Here is a 19,406-nt window from a genome sequence, read left to right as displayed (position 1 = left end):
TGGGAGGGAGGACTAGTTTAAATGTTACCTTTTCCCTTCTCATGATGAGTTGAAAACGCTTCCTGGGCCCATGTGTTCCAGTGGTGAGCCCTCCAGAATTTTTTCGTAAGTGGGCCAACCTACAACAGCCTCTGTGTGCATCCATCTGAAGCAACTGAGCCCATCCACAAGAAAACATATAAACTCATTCCATGTGTGGTTTAAGGCACAGTTTAGTTCAAAATACTACAGGAGAAGTGTGGAAAGCACCAAAACTCTGTGTCCCTCAGCCTCTGCACAAATATATTCCATACTACAGTCCTTTCAGACATGCATCTCATGCACACAGTCAGAAGAGACACCCTATCCTTCACAATAACGTTCTCTTCTTTCTTTGCCCAACAGGCAATAGAACTCAGAAATATTTATTGTAGCCGATAAAAATTCAGGCTCTTCCCTCTCTCTTGCCGATTTTATTGGCACACTTTTTGTAAAAGTAAGCATTATTTTAATATGAAGTGTGAAGCCACAAATGGAGTCCCTTCAGGTTTTGCAGCTGAGATGATGGGGGGGGCAGTGGTTAAAATAGTAACAGCTTGAAATGATAGCTGCCCTAGGAATCTACACAACTGGTGGGAGATTTCCCTTGAGAGAGTATGGGGAAAGGAAGGGACGGAAGGAAGGCAAGTGAATTTCAGCACCACAGAACATGACTAAGATTAACATTGAGGTTTCTCCCCTACCAAAGTTCTTTTAATTAAAACAATAATGAAGCAAAATGCCACAGACCACTTCCTTATGAACAGGGCTCTTAGAGGGCTGCCTTCCATGCCTCACAATACTGCTCAAGACAATTCAACTAGCAAGGCACTATCAACAGAATTTGCTCCCCCACCCCAAGCACACTTCAAAACAAAAACCTATTATTTCAAATGGGATTCTCTCCCTTTTTGTCATGCCTCAACAGGCTGTTTGGGAAGACACTGTGGTGAGGATAAAAGATACTTTTGTCACTCTTCTCCACAGTTGAATGCAACCAGACCTCCAAACTTTGCAAGATACTAGAGGATATCTCTGAGTTTGGCTGGGCTCAGCATGAAGACACACATTCAAATACATGCTGTGTTTCCTTTGAAGATTTCCAGATGCTCACCTGGTGCAGTGCATCATGCTCCATTGTTATGAGAGGAGCTACACTGACTCAGACTAGCTGAGGAGCAGTCTGATAACACATATCTAGGAAGGAAGCTTTTGAGCGTAAACTGGAATAGGGACATTCAGTTCTCTCACAAGCCTATGCACACAGGTAGCCACAGGAGAAGCTAGGTCTGTGCATATGGATCCTGATGAAGGATAACTGTTCATTCTGCCTCTTGGAGCCTGAGCCCTGCTTCATTTGTCCAGTCAGCAAAGCCATGTAGTGTGAAGAGGTTTAACTGAAATACATTGCACTAGAGAGAGCCTCCGTGTTTCCTCAAATGAAGTCATCACTCCAGTAGAGTTCCCCAGGGGACTGATGGTTCACAAATGGATTTTCCAACCCTCAGGACACTTAACCAAAGGGAGAGTATGCACAGGCCAATTCACAGCAAATGTCTGTCATGAGCTTTCAAATTATGTTACATTTCCATTTCATGAGATATGACATTTTTGAGAGAGAGCAGGGACACTCAGTTTTCTCATGTGGAGAAATGTCAGTTCACACAAATGCCTGCCAGACATGGACTCCTCAGTGAGTCCTGCTCATGGCTTGGGTCCTGAATGTCTTTATTTTGGCTCTCAGAAATCCCCTCTTATTGTGCCACAGCGCATGGCAATGTTCTGGAAAATGCAAAAGCAGAGGATGGCAGGGGAAACTCGGGTCAACAGGTTTGCTTTTGAAGGCAGGACTTCAAGTAAAGATCCAAAGCAGCAAAGCACTAGTTCTGAGAAATGAAGAAGGAAATATATGTGGGTACTCACCTGCAGGAGGGTCTGCAAGGGCAGGTGAGCAGTCCATGAAAAAGAGAAAGAAAAGAAAAAAATTTAGTTGTTTTCTACAAAGCTCAGACATGGAATGATCCCCAAATGAAGGGTCCAGAAAAGCAGAGGTCATGTTAACCAAAGCTGCCTCCCTACTGAAGGCTCAAACTTGTCTGATAGTAAATCTTATCATCTTGCCTGGCTATGGTGGCTATTCCCAATTACTGCAGGCTTATAGCGCGTGCACACACACACACACACACACACACACACAGAGTTACCACAGTTCAGCTGACAATAGCTTGTTCAGGCATTGTAGCTCTATTGCTTGGGACCCCATGCACCTTCCCCAGCTGGCTCAGGGCTGTAGCCATGTCACATCACCTTAAGCAAGGGTCATCCAGACTGCAGTTTGGAGCAGATTTGCACAAAAGAAGTTCACTGCAGTGTGCTTCTCCCTCAGTGGCAGTACTGAGCCCTGTCTTCTCATGACATGTTAACATAACTCAGTGCAGTGTGAGCTGCCTGTGAATGAAGAAAAGGCCCTGCAGCAAACCCTGCCTCTGGGGACCAAAGAAGTGCATCCATTCATCTGTCTGCTAGGTGATTTAACAGAGGCTCTGGCCATCTGGCTAGGCTGGGCACTCAGGCATGCTGCCATGCTGCTGCCTTACCACAGGGGAAGGCAGTGAGAGGCAGGAAGCCTGACTGGACAGATGTGTGAGCAGAGAGAAGTGTCAGAAGGGACATGCTAGTATTGCAGCAGCTGGAGATCATGGGGTTTGCTACACATAAGCCAGCTTGCTCAGCCAGGGGAAGGATGAGAGACAATAGAGGAGAGAAGAGGAGAAAGGGTGGGAGAGAAATGCAGGGATCGCAGCTGCCCTAGCCTTTCTCCAAACCAAAAGCAGCTCTGCTATGCAGTCAAGTTGTTTTCATAGGATGGTTACAAACAACTACATCCACTGCTTTATCTCAGAACCATTCACAGATGTGAACCATTTAGATCTCCCCATATCCTCAGGAGCAAAGAGGGAGACAGCATACAGGGAAGACTTACCAGAGAGAGTGAGGTCAGTGGCAAACAACTGGGAAAACAACCCAGACACCCTGATCCATGGGGTCCTCCCTGTGTCCCTCTCCCTTGTGTACTGGCATATGTTAGTAGCTGAATACCCTGCATTTGATCAAACCTACTTGCCAGCTAGACTCTAGGACAGCACTGCACGTGGCTATGGTCTGTACAGCATTTAACCAAGCCACCACCAGGTTATTATATCTATCTCGGTAACTTCTATTGCTTCAAGCTGTGAAGGACTTCCCCAGCAAGGCTCCTCATCAGATGGTAGAGTTGCCACTCCCATGCTGATGGAGAGAAGTGCTGCTTGCACAAACTGCAGCCCCGGGACTCACCCTCTGCTGTATCAGCGCGTGCTTGTGCTCCATCTCCCTCTTCTCCACTGCAGAGTCAATCACCAGCTGGTCCAGCTAAGGAAAGGGAGAAGAACATCAGGCAGAAAAGCCAGGAAGGAGGTTTATGAGCCACTGTCCATCTCTGCTTCCCTGTTCTGGGATTACACCAGCCATTCCTAACAGTGTAAGACCCCACCAGAAGGGAAAAGGGCCATAGTGAAGCTGCATTCAGGTGAACACTGAGAGTAACCATAGCTTCTGGCTGCCACCCCAATAGTGCTGCATGGCTCACCTGACAAGTGCAGGGCTTAATGTAATGCTCTGATCACTCCCTGATTACCAAGTATGGTAGCTGAATAGGAATGAGGAGGCCCTTTCAGGGTGAAGGAGTGCAGAAGAAAGAACAGATAGATGAAATTAATTGTCTTTCCCATCCCCTCACCTCTGTAGCTAGTTTCTTCATGTAGGGATCCAGTTCATGGAGAAGACTGTAGCCCTGCTGAAAAAACGTGTACTGAGCATGCATGAAGGACAGCATCTGGGGAGGGAAATAAAAGCAAGGTCAGAACAGGCTCTGGGACAATAAGTGTGAAAGGCACTTTATCTCTTATTTCTAAGCACGCCCCCTCAAGGCACAGCTCTACCCTATCCTTTCCCAGAACAACCTATCCATTCACTGCCTCTCCCTCTTCTCTCTCCTTTCTTCCTCCCACAAATCTTTCTGCACTGTCAGGTAATCCTGTTATGAGTACAAAGCACTAAGAACATCAGTGTCCTTCAACCCTGAAAGTCCTCTCTGTTTCTGGCCTGTGGAGTGTCTTACTGGTCCTCCATGCTCCCCTCTTGTTAGCATGTCTGCATCCCCCAGAGGAGTCCCCAACAGAGTCTCCAGGGAGACTGAGAAATCAGCATGTGGACCCATGCAACCTGAAATAGAAAAGGCTGCCTTTAATAAGTCACTGAAGCTAGCCACAGGAAACAGAGCACCCTTACCGCATCCAGTATTTCAAACTTCTTCTTGGCCTGCAGAACGTTGATCTGTGAAGGGATCAAGACAAGACTCTCAGCACCAGCAAGCAATCCAGCACAGAGATCTGCACGTGAACAACTTGTAGCAATATCCCTATCAGCCAACCACAGACTGTTCAGAGAGACAGTTCCAGAAAGCTAGTTTCTGGAAAGCTAGTTCTGGCAAGTTCCATACGAAAAAAAAAAAAGAGGGAAACAGCACAGATGCATTTTATGAGCTAGACTCCTACCGATTAAGGTTGCTGCTAGATGTATGTCTGTAAATAGGCTGACAAGGAGTGGCCCCAGAGTACAGTTTGGTATCACACGAAGGAGATGTTTAATCTATCAAGTCACTGCTTTGGTTTCTCTTAGCAGGCTGAGAGGTGCCAGAGTGCAGTGCCATGGTTTTTTTCAGTAATCCTAGTGCAGTCAGCCAGAAAATTGCAGTACCTGTGCTGGGCTTGTGTTCTCAGTGTGCATGCCCTCTGCACACCCATTTTGCTTGCTGCCCCACAGACCTTCACATCTCTTCCACACAGCAGCAGCAGTCATGCAGGATACCCTGTGCAACCTCTGATGCATCTGGGCTCCTGGGACAGAAGAAGGGGCCTTCAGGCACATTCAAGTTTCTCTCTCTGCCCAGCCCTTCCCCTGGCTGGGGAAGCACTGCAGAACCATCTTGTGACAGCATTAGGGCATTGCTTTGGGAATGAACCCTGCTTCTGGTAGAGAACCAGTCTGCAGCATTCACTACGAGGATAGGAAAGCTCTACCATTCCTAAGGTCTACCAGCAGGTGCTTAGCAGAGTGGTTGTAAAAGTTACCTTTGACACCTCACAGTTCAGTACCTGGATATTTGACCAGGAAAGTCCCACCTAGAATCCCTACCATAAAACACTGGGCACGATGCAACTGGGTACTATGGTCTTTTTCTCCCCCGTGTTGTCCTACAGCACTGGTGAAGTGAGTCTACCAGCCTTTCACTCCTAGTCCCTCCCCAGGGCAACTGCACAGTTACAGCACATTTTGGAGTGAAAAGCAACCTTTACCCTGAAAGAACAGCAGGACAGGAATAACCCAGGATTACAAAGTATGTTGGAAAAACCATAAAGGTAGTATTGGTTTTCAATGTTCATCACTCTACTAATGAGACTCCAGCCACCAAAATCTCTTGGAAAAGAAGATAAAACTTTTGCAAAGCTCCTCGACTGGGGATAAGGGCAAACTCTGCAAGACCTAGTACATTTCTCTGATCCTGGGCCAAGCATCTGGAAGTGAAAAATATCCTTGAGATTTTAAAATAATAAAAAACTAAATGTAAGAAGCTGAGAACCAACCCAGAGAGTACCACTTCAAAATTAAAAAATGAATAGCACAGTTACATAGCAGCTTTCCCATGGGTCCCAAAAGCCATACTGAGAAGTCTTACAAGTGCTGCAATTAGCACTAAAAAGACTGTCAAATGTAGCAGAAAGTTTATATGGGGCTTCAGTTGTCATTGTCATGAACAATATATTACCATGACAGACAAAATAGGTCCCAGTGTGTTAATAAGTCATTTATAAATGCTGCATCAATTCACTCATAGTAACTGAACCTAAAACTGGGTGAAAGTTACCAAAGCACAGCCTTTTGGCTTCTGTCAGAGCTCTGCTTGGCACAGTATCCATGAGCATGTCAGAATCAGCCTCTTAACTCTGTACCAGATAAACCTGGTCATCAGCTCCAGCAACACAGAGGGAGACACAAAGGAGCTCAGCTCAAAGACCTCTAGCCTCTTAGCTCCCACCTTTGCACACCCACTATACTATGTAAAGAAAGGACTGGATCTAGTCACCCTGCTTTATACCAATGGACAATTTCACTCCACAGCAGTAACTCCTGGCCATTTATAGCCATAAACCAGCCAGTATAATAATGGAAATATCCTAAATTACAGGGAAAAGTCATGCCCTGAGCATTGGTTTTCTGGGTCCTCATCCCTTCAGCTCTCTTCAAGGTATGCAAATATTCCTAAAAGCAAAGTTCCACCATGCCAATTTCGGGCCTGTGGACAAAGCTGAAGATGAAGATAAGTTCTGCAAGGTGGGAAAGAAGCAACAGGTCAAAAAACAGGGGCTGTCTCTCTGGAGGTTGGGTGGAAAATGGAGGATGCTGGCATGAAGATTTTCTGCATCTAGCATCTGTTTGAGGATTATTGGGACTTCTGTGCTAGAACAATGGCCTCCACAGCCAATTCCTCCACAGCTAATTCCAGGACTTGCTTTTTGCTCTGAGCCAAGTCCTCCTTCTTCCCCAGGAATCTGGAATGGGATTTGTAATGAGAGATCTTAGTTTGGTGCAATTAGGATATAGTTTTAGTTCATTACATAGGAATGCCCTTCAGTTGTCTGGGCATTCAGGATCAGGAAAAAAGGCCTCTTTTCAAATGTTGAAGAACAAAATTATAACCTTCCTCCTTATGTCCTTAATTAGATACCAAGAGATCCCTGGACAAGTTCATGTCTGAACATGTCTATGCTTTTCAGAACTGATGGATTTAGATTGGTACCTTGCAGTGGGCTAACAGAGATACCTCCCCAACTTTGAATCCGTGCATTAAAGGAATTCTTCCTTTTGTCAGTAGGAGAAAAGGAATTTGACAAAGAAGCTTCCCATACTGTGACCTTGACAGCAAATACAGTTTTATTCAACTCTGAATCCTAGAAGCCAAAAATGTGCTATCCCCCAGGAGTAGCAAAGGCATGCATGATTTACACTTTAAAGGGACAGCACTGCCTTTCCATCCACAACTGATCTGCAGCAAGCCAGAGGATGTGATATCAGAAACTGTCTCATGATCAGACAGAACATGTTGGCAGATGGTTTCAGGGATTGACAGCTAGTGGAGACACACACGGATCAATATTAGCACTGAATTTGTCCACTTAATGCACCTAGTGGCTGGAAGGAGAGACCTGAAGTCAGGTAACAAAGCCTATGAATTAATCAAAGAAATGTCTTTGACTAGGAAAAAAGTCACTCTGGGGGCAGTTTATGAGTGTTTCTGCAGGAAATCTCCCATTAAGAAGAGTGATTCAGTCAAAGGCAATGTGTTTCATTTCTATTACAGAAAAGTGATTGAGACATTTCCCTTTTCAGCTACACTGTAGCATCTCTAGGAAGGGGAATACATGTCACAGAAATACAGAGTCACAATACACAGGGTTATGCAAAGGCATAAACATATGTGAGCACACATTTCCACACAGACTCATAGCATAGTACAGGTTAGACAGGACCTTCAGAAGTTATCTAGTCCAATTGCCTGCTCAAAGCAGGGCTGACTTCAAAGTCAGATGAAATTGCTCAGTTGTCCAGTTGAGTTTGAAAACCTCCAAAGACAGATTACACAACCTTTTTGGGCCCTTGCTCCAGTGTGCACCACTCACTGTGAAAACTTTTTTCTTTATATTCAACTGGAATTTCAACACATGCATGTACACAGGTATGCACCATGCTCATACATATATGTATGTACATACATATACATCAATGCACATGCATATCTGCACATGCACACACACACATCTCCATATGGAGTTTCGGGCATGAACATAAGTATGCAAAAAAGGTTGCTTACAAGTGTCCCTATGTGCACACAGATCTAAAAATCTGCCCTTAAGGACAAGTTCAACATGTAGGAGCAGACAGTGATTCAGAGGGCACAGAGGCAGAGAGCACTTGGCAGTGCTGTGCTCGGTCCCTCCTTTTGATTAATTTCATAACCCTGTTTTGCAAGCCCCTCTGGGAAGATATAAAGATCAAAGCTGCCCAGAGTTTCAGGAAGAACCTCCTCTCTCTTATAATCACTTATACCATGATCCTGCGACTATTCCAAGCAAACACAACCAGCTACACAACTCACATCCCCACCTGTGAAACCCGTCTCAACCCAGCACATCCTACTCTTTTATATAGACAGGCTGAATTAAGCCAAAGGCAGCTCCAAGCATCCTAGGACCTACTGCAGACCAGAGCTTTGCCAAGCCATCTGTGGGTTTGTACCAGTGCAATTACCAGTGTGCGGAACTTCAGCAAACCTTGGTGGTTTCAGGCTCTCTCACATACCAGTCCCAAGGACTCCCCACCACAGGGGGCAGAGGGCCAAGTGCCCAATGAGTTAACAATCCACTGCCCTCTTGAACCTAGCTGTAAATGTCCACTTGCACCCACTCACCCCTGAACTTCATTCTCTTCTGTGGATTATTTAGCACTTTGCCTTTGCTCTCTTGTTCTGTACTGGGAGGTGAAGCTAGAGCTGGCGGCTCGAACACCAACCTGTAACACATAGTCTAGGGCCAGGTGCCGGAAACACTTTCTGGTGATGGTCAGGGTGCCTGTTGCCTCCTCTACTTCATGGGGCTTGTGCCGAGGCGCCTGGGCATTCTTCACCAGTGAAATCTCCATGTCTTCTCGCACCTTGTCAAACTGCTTCTTGGTTTCCTTGAACTTCCGCACATCACTGGAACCCAAAGAAGTAGAGATGGTGGGAACCATTGTTACAGAGCAGTCAGAACATCACTGATAAGAGCAGAGGAGGGAGAGATGGAGCCAGGTGCACTATGATCCCTCAGAGAACCTGCTCCAGATGTCACTGATATCCTAACTCTGACCCTACCAAGCTCCACTGTGTCCAGCTGGACTGACTCCAGACCAACTCTAGACAGTCTTTCTTTAGAGGCAGTTGGCAAGGAAAGACACTGCCCCCACTGCACTGCAGGCATATATACTGCCTTGAAAGCCCTAAGAAAATTCTCCAAGGATTGCATCCAAAAAAACAGGCAAGACCACATCCAGCCCCAATGGCAGTCCATGACTGCCCTCAGAACAACAAGTGGAACATTTCTGAGCCGGCCTGTAAAAACATATACTTACATTTCACCCTGTGAACAGAGTGAAACTAGGTGCTTCTCAAATTTAGGATAGGGCATTCAGCCTCAATTATAAATTGTTATACTTTACAAAGTAGTTAGAAACTGTCAGCAAATAAGCAGCATCCACTTATGCTTTGCCCTAGGGCAGATGAAGCTCTTTAGCTGAGCATGACAACAATCAGACTGTAAAAGCTAACTTTGCCCTGTGGCAAACAGCCTGAAGTTACATACACTAATGTATGGACCAGCCCCTGGCCCAGAGACTTTCCCATGGGCAGGTACAGCAAGGTTAAATGAAAATAGATGTGATCAGATTACAGTCCTGGTAGATGTTGCTTCTTCACACTGCCAATGCACAGGGCTGCTGGGTGACATGAACCATCCAGCTCCATTCACAGGAAGATAAGGACGTTGGTCACTTTTTGCATTTCTCGGGTCACTCGCAGCTCAGGGGTGTGAGGATTTCACATAGCTTTCAGTCCAGCTTTGTGGGGAACAGCTTCCTCATCTCTACATATCCCCAGTGGAAAGGAGCAGGAGTCTGAAGGCATGTGGTACTTCTGGGAATTCAAAGCTAGCTCTAAGCCAGGCTGCAGTAGCATGACTATAACCCCAAATCTTAGCAAATAAAACCTTCCTACACAGAAAGATCAGTGGCCTAGTGCTGTGCTAAGGCAGTCACAGAGTATTTGCTTACTGACAGCATGAGCAGAGCAAGCTCACCTCTGCTCAGTGTGTACCACATAAGTATACCAGGCAGAGACCTTCAGGGCTTGGGAATGGGGAGGACTGGTTAGAGGCTGAACATAGCTCTGTCAGATATGTATGAAACACCATGTAGGGCATAGTTGCTGATGTTCTTTTGTTCCCACTCTTAGTCAGGAAGTTGCAGATGTGGCCCCAGGTAGATTATTCAAAAGGGTGCTAAGCATAGAAATTGTTTCCCAACCAAGAGTAACAGCAATGCAAAGATCAAAGCACCAAGGCATGAAAGAGCGGGGGTTGAGCAGTACAAGTGCAAAAAAGAATAAATCAAAGGTGCTGGAAGGATGACAGGCCTAAAACGAATGTGAAATTCCCCCTCCAACTGCCAGGACTCAAGCAGATTAAATCTGAGCTCATCAGAGAAATGATTAGAGAGAAGGTGGGTGTAGAGCGTGCGCTAGGCAGGAAGAGGGGGATGAGGAATAGGGTAGGGAAGGGGTCAGCTAGGGACTCCCTCACACCAAACCACACACAGCTGCTGAGGGATTCACAGTCAATTACCAGTTCCCACAGCAACCAGCTCCGGCTTAGCTGAAGGCCTCAGTTGCCTCTCTGACCTATATTCAGCTGATTTGGGATCTCATGCTGCACTAGGTACCTGCCCTGGGGAAAAGCGGCACGCAGAGGAAGCGTGTTAGTGCAGAGATGACAGGAACAGCCTACAAAGGCAGCAAAGAAGCTGTTCTCCCATCTTCACTGAAGGGACAGATCAAGCTGAGCTAGATTTGATCAAAGGTACAGACTGTCCCCATCCAACTGACTTCCTGAGTCTGGTTCTTCTCCACCTCAGGCCTACCATGTTAAAGTTAACATCCTTTTGCAGCTCTCTGCATTGCCCACACTGGGGCATTGTAGCCCTGCTTTCCGTTAGCAAAGAACTCGGAACTAGCATGCAAGTTCCCAGCTAAAGGCATGAGTATTCTCCAGATATTTCAAAGCATCACAGCATAGTGACAATTAGCTGCTTCCTCCACACAAAGAAGGGCCCTCCTGTAAGCAAGGCTCATCTTCCAAACATAAGCTCAGGTTACTCTAAAAGAGCAGGGCTGCTGTGATTTTGAGTGACTAAGTGTGCCATGCAGGAAGGTAAGAATGCAATGATTTTGCTGGACCCCAAAGTCATTTGACAGGAAAGTTCCTCCCTTCTGCAAGCATGCACTGGTTTAAATCACTGAGCAAATTCTGCATCTAATGTAAGGTGTCAGCAGCATCCAAACTGGCCTCAGCTCAAAAGGCTTTACAGACACTGCAGAGCTGGCCCTGCTCTGCATAGACCTGAACTCTGGGATGTGTTTGATTTCTAGATGCAGTGAAAGGAGGCAGAGATAGGCCCTGCAGATGAAACTTATCAGACTTTGGGATGATGCTCAGATCTGAAAGTTTGCCTCATGTCCAAATTTAAGTATGAGCTGGGAAAAGGATGAAGATATCTGGTTGACTACAGATCAACCAAATGATAGAGTAGCAAGATGACAGCAACAGCCATTACACGAACCAGACCCTTGCCTCTGCCCTTCAGTGTCTCTTTTGCCCCAAGCAGAGCCTTGTGTAGTTATGTGGAGGCTGCAGTTGTTTTCAGTGCAGACAGGGGCAACAGAGGTTCAAGAAGATGAAAACCAGGCTGAAAAGACAAGTACTCACTCTTTCACAAAATTGTGCAGTTGCTGTCGGACTGACCTCTGAGCCTGGTCAAACAGGATCTAAAAGAAAAGACAGAGAACTTCAAATATGTTTGCAATATGGAAGCATTTAGGAGTCAGAAAATCCATTACTGCTCTCTAGAACCTTAAGTGCAAGGAACTCAGCATTACTCCAGGGCTTGTCAGTGCCCGTTGTCTGATGCTGTCACAATGGATTAAACTTTTCCATCTCTGCAGTACTACCTTACTAGTGCAGAGTTCCCACACTGCAGCTCCCACAGCCCATGCCAGAGCACTGAAAATCCCCAAGAGGCCTATGCTGCTGACCTACTTTCATAAAGTGAGTGCTTGTAGGAGCAGTTGCCTTCACAGCCCCTGTTTCAAATTCCATCTCACCTGAGTCTTGAGTTTCTCATTTTGCCAGAGAAGGGCACTATCCCTGCAACACTACACCACTTGGGGAAGGAGACTGGAACAATCTCTGAAGGTACATTGCAGCCAGCCCCACTATTTCAAAATATTTCTGTAAACCCCAACCCCTTATACTGGGCAGGTGGAGAGTCTCTGGAAACAACCCTCATCACACAAGGCACACTGAGGAACATGGGAGAGAGGTTCAACTTTCAGTGTCAAAACAAGTCCTGATTTTTTTTACTAAGCATATGGTATAAAGAGTGAGTTCCTACCAAACATTTCAACTTTACTCGCCCGTCCGTCCCTCACAAAAAAAAAAAAAGTTCCAAACCCATTTCTGTATACCCTTTGTCTGTCTCATCTCTAGTTCTCCCTGTCTTCCTTTGAGACATGTCCCCCCTCTCCCCTCTGCCAAATACCACAACAGCAGTGCTCATTTCCCTCCCATCCCTCTCTCTGATGAGCATGATTATGAATAACTCCACATTTCAGACATGTCTTGGGATGACAAAGCCCTTCAGCTAACTGGGGCCAGATGGAAAGAGGCTCCCAGGCCACAGGGACTGCAGTTGAAAGGGCAGATCATGCCAGTGGTATACAGAGAGGTCTTCAGCCAGGCTGCAGCAAGCAAGCAGGGCCCGCAAAGAATGGGCACAGACCCCATTTCATTCCACTACCAGAAGCACAAGGTCTAGGCATTGGCCCAAAACTTAATGATGCCCTGAAACAACACAGTGCTGAGGTCTGACACCACCACAGCTGTTTGGCATGAGTAGCTCTGGTTCATTTGCTCCAATTTAATCCTGCGTCTTAAGCTACTGATTTAACCCAAAGAGGTCCTGGAAATACAACTGATAACTTTATCTTTCTTCCTGGGCATGTAGTCACCAGGAACAACATTTCCCAATCCACTGTTTGGCCTTGCTTTCTCTCCTCAACTTACTAATGCCTTTTCAGGGGAGGATGCCTGAGCCCACAGAGTAAGTTCAAAGGGCTGTTCACAGCCAGGGAGTGCAATGCTAGCACAGGACTCTGGAAGGCACCTTGGCTCAGCAAGGGGACTGTTTTAACCCACCAGAGGACTTTGTACAAACAGCTTTTTCCAGTTTGCTCTTCTTCCTTCCTCTTTGTAGCAAGCTTGGATTTCCAGTGGGAGGCTTTTGGACCACATCCCTTGACATCCCTCCCAAATATCTCTCCTTTCCTTGTCTAACCATCTTCCTTGCTTCACTGCACAGCTCAGGTAAGACCCAGAAGTGGTGAGCACCTCTGAGTCTCCTGGCTTTTTTCCAAGAGGATGGAGCAGTCACCTTATATCAGACCACTCACAGTGCAACAGAGCTGGCATTTCCTAAAGCAACAGCTTGCTTTGAGGATAAGAGCAGTCTGGGATTTCAAAAAAGCACCACCATGTTCTTAGCACCAGACCCAATGCCTTCCATCCCTCACAGACATTGGGAGGATGGTTCTGTCCATCTTCATTCTATGGTTTGAGAAGCTGACTTAAACAGTTTCCCTTGGGGAAGCATTTTTTCCCTTGTCTACCTACTGGAGCATGATGTGCATTCCCAGCTTGAACAGCATGTGGTCCACCGCACCAAGATCTTGGCAGACATTGCAGAGATCTAACAAGTGACGTGAACTCTGGGGCAACACAAAGGCAAAAGCTTTAACCTTCCCATGCCCCACAATAATCCACTGGCAAATGGACTCATACAGACAGGGATGCCCTCCCTAGCCTGACATCTCCCAAGCGGAGAGAAGCGAGTCATGCTCTTGACACTGCACAAGTGTACTCATCCAAACAAAGCACAAAGCACCATGGGTAGAAGGTTTCAACAGCAGCATTGGCTGCAGAGCCTCAGACACATTCATTATGTGTATCGCTGCAGTCAAAGACAAAGAAAGAAGAGTGCCAAGACTAGCTGAATACAAACCACAAATGGCCTCTAAATATGAACAGATGCAAAGGAAAGGGGAAAAGAAGATGACCCCAAGACCACCCAGCTTTGTGGCTTTACCGCTTTAGATTACTTGCTGCTCTTGGCATTCATCTGCCTTCCCAGCACTCCTTGCAACTGCAACTATTTCCATGGAACAGCTCCCCTAGTGATGTTTGGGCATTGACAATGCTTTCCTCTGCCCATGATGCCGTACAGGGATAGACAAACAGCAAGACGACTGTCTGGTTTCCACCTGTACCTACATCTGGAGAGTTTCCACCATTGGTTTCCACCAGGATAACACATTCGCTTACGATCAGGGAAAGGAGGGGACACTTCACTGTGTTGTACTCAGGACTGCGAACAAGTACCCTTGGAAACTCCAGGGGATGAATGGATTCCAGGGTATCTAAAGTCAAACCACAGAGCTAAGAGATGGCATTTCTCAGCTTGATAAATAGCACAGACCAGGGCTACCCATAGCTACTTTGTGAATGGGAGCAGTGGGATCGAAAGGGCTGCACAGTCATGAAGGCTGTCCCCTATTGTGTGATGGTAAGTGGGTATCACAATAAGCAGTACTCATGTGGGGCACCTACATCCACCTTACCATCCATGCCTGGAAAATCTGCTCCCAGCCAGTGTCCTAGGGCATTGCACTAAAAGAAACAAGCAGGATTCTATCAACACTCTGGACAGGACAAACTGGTTCAAGACAAACTGAGCAAAGTCCCAGACCAGGCAGACCAGGCAGACCACTCTGGCAGGAAAATACTGCTCTTATCCTTCTGTGGTAGCCAAAGCGGCTCAGCACACTGGTGTTTGGCTAGGAAAAGGGCAGTTGCCTCCAACAGGGCAAACGAAGCATTTATACAAGGTCCCTGCTTGTAACAGAGAGGCTCCCATCAGGGCTCTTCCAGTCCTATATGCAACGTTTTTCTTCTGCCGCAGGATGGTTTCAGACCGAATCTAAAAGACAAGAGCTTGTAGACTGCTCATTACTGAATCCATTTTCTAAGAGGGAACTGAACTCTTCTGGTGATCATAAAATAGTATTCCTGTGCCCATGATGCATCTCATCGCTTCATGTTTTTATTGTAATTTTATCTGAAAAGGAGATCTGCACACATAAAGAAAAGCCACTTACATATACACATCCTGCTCTGTCAATGCTCCTCTCTTCTACCCTGCCCCTGTTATCCATGCACTGAGACCCACACCACTATGATAACATCCTTCTTTCCAGGCTACACTGATTCATTCAATGGAAGCCTGGGGCAGGGATCATCAAGTTGTTTGTAAAGGGATACCAGACAATGAACATGCTTTTCCTGCCAACAACAACTCTGCTGAGAAACATGCTTCAATACCAGCTCTTCTCTTATTGCTTCTTGATTAATTTTGCCAGGCAAGATCACCAGGGAAGCATTTGAGTGGGTCCTCCATTCAATTTACAAAGCAAAATAAGTGGAGTTTTAAGAACTAGAGTTTCAAACACAAAATTGTTCCCTGGCTTACTCTCCTTTCCCAGACATGCTTGGAACAAATCATTTGGGTTAAGATTTTCCAGACCAAATATCACCCCACCCTCTCTTAGCTTCCAGCAAGCCAAGAAGTCCAGCCTATGACTCACATCCGTACTTGAGGAGGGTCAGCATGAAAGAGGGAGCGAACACAGCTTTCGCCCAACAGCAGCAAAGGGCTGGATCCTACATTTCACTTCCTCAGTATAAGCTCCTCAGGCAACTGGATACAATTCAAAACTGGATTTGACAGGGAACGGAAAAATTTCTTGTCCCCATGAAATCAGAGAGTTCAGTGGACCAGGATTCTGTTCCTGGTACTGCAAACCTAACTCAAGACACAAAACATCAGACATGCTATGACATTCCCACCTTACTCCCTGCTGAGCCTGCAAGAGAAGGGGGCTCCCACCAGGCTCCAAGGCAAAGCAGGAGCTAAAGCAAAATGAGACTGCATACCTGTGGACTGTTTCACTCATCACCTACATGCACAAAGTTCTGAAGTGGGACATCACAGCTGCACATGGGGACAGTGATTGACTAGAGATGAATATCAGGCTGAGATATTCATGGTGGCAATTGTCAGGGAGCAGGCAAGGGCCAGACAGCCAGGAGCCTTAGCAGTCAAGTTGCACTATCCCCACACAAGGTGCGCAGGACAGGTCCAGAGTCCAGCTTATCAGGCAAGTTCACAGCAATGAGGCAGGTTTAAGGCCAAGCCAGGAATTCAGTCTACAGTTCAGGGTCAGGTCCAGGTATTGCCTAGTAGGTTGATTGTGTCAAGGCAGATCTGGAGTCAAATTGGGAAAAAATAAATAAATAAATAAATATCAGTCCACACATCAGGGCCTGGATCAACAGGGTCCCCAGCCAGGCAGAGGCATAGCTGTGGCTGATTTGGAGACCAGCACTTCTACAGCATAGTTCCAGATAGACTAAAAGCCCAGGGCTGAGCTTAAATAGGCTCTTGGGCCCATGGACAGAGGGTGTGGGTGGAGGTCCCAGGTGAGGCTGGTCAGGGCTGTTAAGGCCTATTTGTGCACTCAGGGCCCTGACAGCGATATCCCAAGATGAGATCAAGATCATTGAGAGAATCAGCTATTCTCCTGCAAAATTTGGCCCCAGATGATTAGACGGAGGGTGTGGAGCTTCCTTTGCAGCTGCTTCACATAAGGACAAATGCAGCCCTCCCTTTCCCAGCGCTGCTGATTCAACATCCTAACAAAAGTGGTTATAAGCTAGCATGAATAACATCTGTGCACTTATCCCCCTTATGGCCAGTCCAGAGGCCTCATTCTCATTGAGACCAACATGCCCAGAAAGAGTCTGAGGACTGGTTTTATGTTTCATTTTAATGAGGGTTGGGTGTCTGGTGGCCTGGGAGTCAGAGCCTGATCATTTTATCTGGTCTTGGGAATCCTGGCCAGTCAGCAGTTTCTGAAACTGGGGGACTGCAACATGTATGTGTGCAAGGGAGAAGCAGCTACAGCCAGACTAGCAAAGTTTATTAGGTGAGGTACAGAGCTGCCCAAATGTGCTTTTATTGGCTATCGCTGAACATCTGACAGGGAATAAAAGTGACCTCCCCGAGCCTGTAGAAGTTGGTCTTCCATAATCTATACGACAGCCTTTCCTGCCAGACAGCAGCATCTGGGTTGGATCTTGCTCCTACCAGCTCTGGTTGGAATCAGAACAAAAGAAAAAGAATCGCATGCTATGCTGCTGGGAGAATGCCTTGTTCCCCAAAGAGGGCCCATTCAGCTGAAAAGCCTGCTTGTACTGATAAAACGTGTCACTGTTAGTACTACAGTTGCCTTGGCAGTCTGTCCTGGCCTTTCCACCTCTTTCTCTTCTTTTCAACTACCTATCCTACTGAAGAGCTGCAAGGAGCTTTTGCATCTCTGTCTCTGTCCCAGCTGAGTCAGGGTGTGGCTGACAGAGCTTTGGAAAGAGGACGGAAATATCACTGCAGCTGTTCCAGTGGCAAAATAAAATTTAACAATGACAGCATATGCTACATTTTTCCCTGATTTCATATTCCTACAGTTTACTTCCCTGCCAGTGCAGCTTCTATCAGCTGAATGTAGCAACTTAACTGGCAGGAGGGCCAAGCAGAATTTGAGCATCCCCTTTCTGGCAGGGGATGCTTAAATGCCTGTTATTCCTGTCTGGCTATATGATTTGGTCCTAAATTGCTTGAGTAATGGCACATCAGATAAATGCCACCCATGAGTAGCATTCCATCCATGATACCTTGGCAATTCAGCTCACCTGAGAGTCTATGCCCTGGAAAACAAACCAAAAACACTCCTTACATTAAACCTGTAGGATGTCAACATAGTCTGAGTCTAACCTCTAAACCAAGCTTTTCTCATGAAAAGCTCAAGAGCCCTGGTTTATGCTTCAGTTCAAATGACATTTGTTCCTGCCCCTCACATATTATTGAAGCTGCTTCCCCCTTCCTAGATTCTCAGTGGAAAGCAGATACTCTAAGATATTGTAGAAACTTAGAAAACGCCAGATTTTCTGAACCCAAGAATCCAGCACTGAGTTCTTGTGTTAACTGCTAGACTGGTACTCAATTTCAAGAGGTGGCAGGACATTAAAATCTTTTGGACTAGTGTAATGTCATTGCATGAGGACATGGTGGCAAACACCGTGAAGCCATAAGATGACAAAAAGCATCTCTCCTTGTCAGATGGCAATTCTGCATCCACAAATGATATCCCTTGCTGGAGTAGCTTCATGCACCTGGCCCCTTCTTAAGTACTGTCAGAAAATATATGTGGTCCACCCAACCCTGCAGAGAATAGGCAGCTTGGGGCATTCTCATGTTTCACTTGTTTCTTCCTTCCCTCTGAACTCCACCACTACCCTCCACCCATGACATCTGCCATCTGCCTCACTGACTCATCGCAGTTTGTGTGGCTTTTCTTCCTGTCAGCAGGAAACATTTCCTGGCTCACTCAGCACAGCTAACTCTCCTCTGCAAGCTGCTATGGCTCCTGCTGGAGGAGTCCCGTGATGCAGCTACAGTGATTTGGGGCAGACAGTGAACCTCAGGGCTTGATGTACCTCAGTGCAGCGCTGTCTGGAGCAGTACTGATGAGGGCAATGTTAATGCTAAGACTTCTGAGATGGAAAATACCTGGTGCTGCTGAAGACACGCTTAAGGGACTCAGCCAGAGTAATCTCATCACAACAGAACTTTTACTTGAATCCTTTTGCTTTTCTTATCTTTGTGATCAAATAGAGAGAGGGGACTGCACAGGAATGAGCCAAGAAAAGTGCAGATAAGGATGCTGGAAAGCAAGTAGGTAGGCAGACTGCAGAACCCTGCAGGCAGGTGAATGAAAGGAGGTCTTTAAAGCAGGGAGCTGATTGGGGATTTTCTGTATTTTGATTTTTTAATGACTTTTATTAAGTGAAAAAAGTTGTTTTTTTCCCCCTAAGTATTTCCCTCCCCCCTTTTTTTAACCTGCTCCAGTAGCAAGACTAACCCCCTACCCCACCCTCAGATTCCATGTCTTAAACTGTTTACATAACCATTTCCAGACAATTCTTATACAACAATGGGCCATGTAAGTAAAATCACTCCCATATCTCATCCCTTTGATATTAATACTGCTTTGGAATGTGGAATGCTAACACAAAATGCTTTAAGACACTTTTGCAATGTCTTGAAATTTCCCAAGAGGGTTCATGGAATGAGACTGCTCTTGTGAATGAAAATTTCACTGGAAGTCTCTCTTTGATGAGAATATTTCCATGGGTCCATGCACTCCTGGCACTGATTCCCTCAGTAAATCTATCTAATAGGTTCTGGTGACTCAAGCCCTC

General features: G+C 46.2%; 1 protein-coding gene across 1 annotated transcript in view; it reads right to left on the bottom strand.

Moving 5' to 3' along the window:
- The window catches only part of ACAP3 (ArfGAP with coiled-coil, ankyrin repeat and PH domains 3), a 112,450-nt gene that overhangs the window by 34,010 nt on the left and 59,034 nt on the right, over nucleotides 1-19,406 (bottom strand). The window contains exons 5-10 of the mRNA XM_067310960.1: nucleotides 11,688-11,746; nucleotides 8,686-8,869; nucleotides 4,348-4,392; nucleotides 3,797-3,892; nucleotides 3,355-3,429; nucleotides 1,942-1,953 (exon numbers count right to left, since the gene is read on the bottom strand). Of these exons, the coding sequence (XP_067167061.1) occupies nucleotides 1,942-1,953; nucleotides 3,355-3,429; nucleotides 3,797-3,892; nucleotides 4,348-4,392; nucleotides 8,686-8,869; nucleotides 11,688-11,746 (471 nt within the window). The remainder of the gene's footprint in view (nucleotides 1-1,941; nucleotides 1,954-3,354; nucleotides 3,430-3,796; nucleotides 3,893-4,347; nucleotides 4,393-8,685; nucleotides 8,870-11,687; nucleotides 11,747-19,406) is intronic.

Source organism: Apteryx mantelli, chromosome 26 (assembly GCF_036417845.1).
Source record: "Apteryx mantelli isolate bAptMan1 chromosome 26, bAptMan1.hap1, whole genome shotgun sequence".
Taxonomy (NCBI): Eukaryota; Metazoa; Chordata; class Aves; order Apterygiformes; family Apterygidae; genus Apteryx; species Apteryx mantelli.
Note: the sequence above shows the minus strand (reverse complement) of the source record. Positions and strands in the feature narration are given on the sequence as shown.